At 33.2% G+C, this 6,526-nt stretch overlaps 1 protein-coding gene across 1 annotated transcript in view; it reads left to right on the plus strand.

Moving 5' to 3' along the window:
- Window positions 1-5,819, plus strand: part of LOC110027905 (GDT1-like protein 2, chloroplastic) — a gene marked incomplete in the record, with an annotated part of 53,734 nt that extends 47,915 nt beyond the window's left edge. The window contains 4 exon segments of the mRNA XM_020729529.1: window positions 4,808-4,873; window positions 5,149-5,199; window positions 5,293-5,397; window positions 5,489-5,819. Coding sequence (XP_020585188.1) covers window positions 4,808-4,873; window positions 5,149-5,199; window positions 5,293-5,397; window positions 5,489-5,554 — 288 coding nt within the window.
- Window positions 5,820-6,526: the final 707 nt, after the last annotated feature.

The following is a 6,526-nucleotide window of genomic DNA, read 5'->3' on the forward strand; positions in this document are numbered from 1 at the left end:
GAAAAGAAAGATCTCTTATCTGAATACCAAAGTTTAAAACCTACATTATCAATCTCCTTAGCCTTTTCTCCCACCCACTTAGTTTCTTGAATACATAAGATATTAATTTTCCTATGAATCATAATATCAACTAATTCCATTAATTTACCATTGAGAGTGCCTATATTCCAAGATCCTATCCTAATATTAGTTTCATTAGAAATGGAAAGGCCACATTTGCTGAAAACTACAATGCCTCATAATCATACCCCTGAACCATTGAGAGAACCAGTGGTGGAAGTCACTCCCCAAGAAGTCAACTACCCAGTGACACAACAATGGAGGATACTGAACCGATTGAAGTTAATGCTGATGTGCTGGCTGTGGGGAGACAATCTTGGAGGATGATTGGGAAATACAAAATTATAGAAGGAAAAGAAGAGGTACTTTAAAACTGAGACACTTATCAGAAGACGTATCATAATTGCTAGGAGTTCATCTTATAATCAAAAGGTTTCTTCCCTGTCTAGGTTTACTAGAGTTGGAAAATCTCTACACCATGATTTACATTCTGTGCTAGAATGTTGGGGGAATCGCTAGCCCTGATTCCCTTAGCATGTTACTACATTTAAAAAGGGTTTACAAATTTTGTGTGATAGCTTTACTGGAACCTATGGTTTGCAAAAATCAGCAGAAGATTATTAGAAAGCTCCATGGCTTTAACTTCTTCACTAATCTCAACAATAAGATTTGGGTATTCTGTAGGCAGGAGATCAACTGTAGAATTCTTGTGGACAATTATCAATTTGTCCATTTAGATTTCACATTTGATTAGCTCAAAAGTAGTGCAACATTCATATATGCAGGTTGCACTAATTCTGAGAAAGCAGATCTGTGGGGACATTTGATTCATTTTAGCAAGAATATCCAAGGCAGCTAGATAAGTGGAGGAGATTTTAATAGCATTACAAGTTCTAAAAAAATGGGAGGCAGATTACCTGATATTAACAGTATGTTGAACTTCTCAAACAACATTAATGCATCAGGCCTTTTTGACTTGGGATTTCAAGACTGCCCTTTCACTAGGAAAAGTGGGAAGATATTTGGAAGACTTGACAAATTCTTGGTAAACAAACACTAGCTGGAACACCTCACTCACTCATATGTTAAACACCTCCCCAGTACTGGTTCAGATCACAGTCCTCTACTGCTCACAATTACTATGGTGGAGAAAACATCCAAGCCTTGCTTCAGATACTATAATGTATGGTCGGAACATCAAGATTTCATGGAAGTGGTTACAAGAACATGTTTGTCTGAACCCTATGTGGAAAATGTACATCCTGTATGTAGGTTATGGAAACTTTAAAAGAAACTGGCAAGGGTGCTAAAGAAATGAAATTGGGATACGTTTGAGAATATCTACCAAATGGTTACTCAAGCTGAACAGAATGTGGCAAGGTTTGGGGAAACTTTCTGTAAGAGTGTTGGAGAAGGAGAAAAGTGAGATATTTTTTTCCTGCATTTCTAAGGAAAGACTACAAAGGATTTGCTTTGAGAAAGAGTTTTCATATAAGTATTGTTTGTTTATCAGTGTTGTATGAACTTTCTTTTATATATGAAATTTGTGCTTTGTTATTTCTTTTTCATGAAGTCTGAATAGTTCCCTCTATCTTTCTCCCTACTCTGAGATACGGTGAAATGAAGAGATAATATGGATGTGTTAATATTAAAAAATAAAATAAATTGTGATGATTTTTTAACTCTGAACTTAATTTACTTTTCGATCTGGTCAACTCTGAACGAAAAGTCTAAACAAGAAAAGTACACAAAGAATGACTTGAAGGAGCAACAACAACAATACATCCCTCTAATCTCTAATCATTCCCTGGCTCTTATGGATGGCTAGAAACAAGTCTAAACATGAAAATCTGACTGTATCAAAAGTGGTTATCTATACCAACTGCATCTCCTATATAACTAGAATCAGGAATATTTTTCGTCAAACTTATTGGGAGATTGGTTCACTAAAGGCACATGTAATACAAAAAGTGATATGGAGAAGGCCTGCTCAATCACACTGATGAAAGTTTCTCTTAAGCTGTTGCTGGAATTGGAGGTGTCTGCAAAGATCATTATGGAAATTGTCTTTGGTTCTTTCAATCACCCGTGGCTACCAACAATACCTGACTGAATCTGCGCGGTTTACTGGGCTCTGAAGCTAGCAATATCATTATAATTCAAATACATACATATGGATTCTGATGCCTTACAAGTCATCCAGAACCTATATAAGAACTCCAACATCCCATGGCAGGTCATCCACTGAATCAAAAAGTTCTCCCTCTTAACTAAATCAACAAAACTCATCTTGACACATATCCCCAGGGAAGGAAGTCAACCAACGAACTGGCTGGCCAAAAATGGTTGTAATAGTGGAGAGTTTTGTGTTCTATTAAGATTTTGCTTCATGGAGATTTCCTGGAATTCCCTTATATCAGAAATATTTTATTAAGCTTAAATTGTTTAGAAGAAATAATTAAATGAATATAACAATTAGGATAATAATAATAAAATAATTAATATTATATATTATATCAAAGGATCAAATAAAGAAAAAATTGTCTTCTAATAATAAGATTAACTTGTAATAAATTAATAATAATTCTTTATGCATTTGACTTTAGATTTTTCATTGGAGATAAGTGATGCAAATATCTAAAAATATCAGTGATTGATGTGAGTACTCATATTCTTAAATTATAGTATCATTTTGATCTCTTCTAAATCAGTTTTATTGGTTATTATTTATGTTTGATTAATGCAATTGAAGTTTGATTAATGCAATTAATTTTTCTATTATTAAGTTATCATTTTTATGTGATTGCTTATAATTTAATATTATGAAATATTTAATGCATTATAACATTACATGGTGAGCAATGTGATTTGCTAGATTGGTTATATATGCATGACTGACTATGATGAAATTATAAATGATATGATTTGCATAGATTGGTTTTATATGCTTGGCTGACTATGATGGAGTCACCATTTAATGGTACTAACCTGGGGGGGGATACACTAAGGTACCCATGCATATATATGAAAAAAGATTTTGATATTGATGTCTTAATTGACACAATTTTTAGATGATGTTCCTGTAACCATTTTACAAATATAAAACAATATTGATATGTTATTGATATAGTAAGACTCATTGAATAACATGTAAAATGTTTATATTGATTTATTAAGAAGCTTAACTGAAATGCATATTATTATTTTTTTTCTTTGCATTGTTATAGTTTAAGAGTATATGTATTCACTAGCTTGTTTAGCTCCTTGTTATTTTAAATTAACTTCTCAAATTAATTTAACTGATTAAAATATGAACGTTAGAATAGAAAATCTTTATAAAAGATGCGGACAACCAATTATAAGGTAAATCTAATTTTATTTTTTTAATTTGAATTGATTGGTAGCTTTTTTATCTGTTAAATAGTAAATGAATATAGAAACCTTGGTTCCCATTGTCTGACTGTCTGTTCCTGTGTTTGGTAATTCTAATTCCCAAGCCGGGTCTTGATAATTTGGGTATGTTTTTTAAATTTGTAGGCATTTTAATAAGCTAAGAGGTGCTCTGGATCACTGGATGGATAGATACTTAGCAGGTTGTGGTTGGCAACGGCGTTGGGACATGTACTATGAGGCTCTCTAGTATGGACAATAAGTGTAACATCATGGATGTGGAGGTGGGCTGATGTGCGGCATTGTGAGCGAGCTATGGGAGAAGCAATGATTGTTTTCAACCTTATATTGTTAGAGTGGGGATTATTAGTGATTGGCCCAGTCAGGTTGGGCTTGTCCTTTTTTTCTTTATATATATTTAATTATTTATTGAAAACCATATAACTAGCTTTATGCTTCATAAACATCATTAAGTGGTTTGGAATGAATTTGTACATTTATATGCCAATTTGGGCGTTTCCAATTTGCATAGCTCTCACCAATGCAAAAGCCTGGGAGTTGTTGAACGCAGCTTCACCCCTGCTTTTATATAGATTGTTTTAATTACTTGAACAAAGCTCCGGATACACTTGAGGCAACTAAATTACGACTTCGTCGTTTGCTAATGTATGCCAATGTCATATCCAAATATTAACTTCCTAGATAAACATTTTTGTGCTTAATTAAAATTTAATAAATTTATTTCTAAGGTTGTAATATGAGGGCATCTCATTTTGGATTGATCCAATCAAGTGTCTCTATAATTCCAAACAATTTTTACAAATTTATGCGGCATGCTTACCAGGAATATTTAAAGTTGAAATACATATGGTTCTTTTCTATTTTTTTTTATGCATCTGTCATCAAATCAAATGACCATGAAGCAAATTTTGTGTTATAGCATATGATTAATACCCTTCATTTAATGGGATACATGGATGATTTTCCTGGTGCATCCAGATCTAAGCCCATGTGCTTCTATGTGTATGTTTTTTCGCATTGAATCAGTCACTTCAGATCACTTATTTAAATGATGATGCTGAATCGGTTTTAGGTTTTTGTGCTCTCTAGTGACTTTATACAGTGAAAAATATTATATTGCGCAGCTCAAACCCCACAACAAATTCTGATACATGGCCTCTAAGATTGATAGAGAGAGAGAGAAAGACAGTTTTTAACTTGTTATCACAAATTTTTGTGTTGTGGGCCGAATATTACAGCCCTACTCTTACACACTCATAATTTCAGAAATTGTGAGCACTGCATATTCTGTTGGTAATGAAAATCTAATACAATGGCTTATCTGATTTTTTTCCAGGTATCCAAAATTCTCAGAAGTCCTCTTGAGATCCTTGGAAAGTCTTTCAGCCTTGTCTTCTTTGCGGCAAGTCATGTCTTGCACATTTTATCATATTAATAGCTACTCAAATGAGTTCTGCATTTTGTACTTGACAACTGCCATTAAAGGAGAATCATTAATCCAATCGGAAATAGAATAGCATTCTCACTAGAAGCTTGTCAAGTTGTATTTTGTGTTTCCCTCTTTTTGTAACGAGAATCATTAATCCGAGTGGAATGGGAATGTCACTCGAGCAATTTCTCATTAGCTTTCTCGTGCTTATATCCTAATATATGCATCATATCATAATCTATATTTAGGAATGGGGCGATCGCTCAATGCTGGCTACCATTGCCTTGGGGGCTGCACAGGTATAAATAGTTTTTTATCTCTTCGTATTTCTGGTAATTTATCTGTATGAATGTCTAAAACTGGTGATATTAAAATTTTAATATTCACTTTAGTCTCCTTGGGGTGTCGCCTGTGGAGCAATCGCCGGACACCTGTTTGCAACATCTCTTGCTATATTAGGTGGAGCTTTTCTTGCCAGATACATTTCTGAGAAATTGGTAGAAATATACGAACCTAAACTTGTAATTGAAACTTTTTTTTTATGAATATATTTATTTTAATAAACCTAACATATCTGTTATGAGCTAGGTTGGCTACATTGGTGGACTGCTGTTTCTGATTTTTGGTGCAGCCACACTTTTGGGAGTTTTTTGAATGTTACAAGTCTGCACTGGAGTGATGCTAAACCTAAAGGAATTATCTTTATTTGTAAAATAAATAGCAGAGTGATGGCTTTCTTTTTTGCGGCTGTATCTTTAGTTTATACAAATGAAATGCATTATTAAAATCTATTGCTGCCTTGCCAGCTAATGTATTGTATATACTTTCTCTAGAGATGTTGCAGGAATAAAAGCCAATGTATTATACATACTTTCTCTAGAGATGTTGCAGGAACAGTTCATTTTTATACTTTTGAATCAATAATTTGTGCTGCATATTCTGGATGATTAACGCTGCATCAATTTAATGATTAATCATATGAAGTGAGTTTTTATCATGAAGCTATAAATTCATCAATATGATCAATGCAGCAATCACAGGAAAATTGCTGCTGAAAAAAGTTATCATAACATTATATAAACAACATCCATCACTTTGCATCAATTAATAATGTTATGTCTAACACAATTCTTTTACCAACTCGCAGAATTTTAAGTTCATGGTAGTATCAGACTGCTTCCATCGTATAGAATAATTGGGTTTGAATAATAAAACGGTGTGTTCCGGTGAGTTTTGACATGGAAAAACGTGGAAGAATCCATTAACGTGAAGGTAATGTATTAGGTATCGTTGAAATGGCTTCAGAACTAAAAATAAAAAAAAGGGAATAGCTGAAACGTGTACATTATCAAAGTGCATCATCCCATCAATAGATTTTAGCCACCACCTTGACCTTTCTCTCTAGTTACCTATATTTCTCATCAATAATCCTATATATATATATATATATAGCTTCAATTGGGTCAACTGTGCAATATACTGCCTTGATGATAGTTCTAAATGTGTTCTGTCAAGTAAATATAAAATTTTGTATCTGTAAAGTTGAAATAAATATAAAAAATTTAGAGAGAGAGAGAGAGGAGAGGGATTTTAATTTTATTTTGAGATTAATATGATATAAGAACC

Source organism: Phalaenopsis equestris, unplaced genomic scaffold (genome assembly GCF_001263595.1).
Source record: "Phalaenopsis equestris unplaced genomic scaffold, ASM126359v1 Scaffold000465, whole genome shotgun sequence".
NCBI lineage: Eukaryota > Viridiplantae > Streptophyta > Magnoliopsida > Asparagales > Orchidaceae > Phalaenopsis > Phalaenopsis equestris.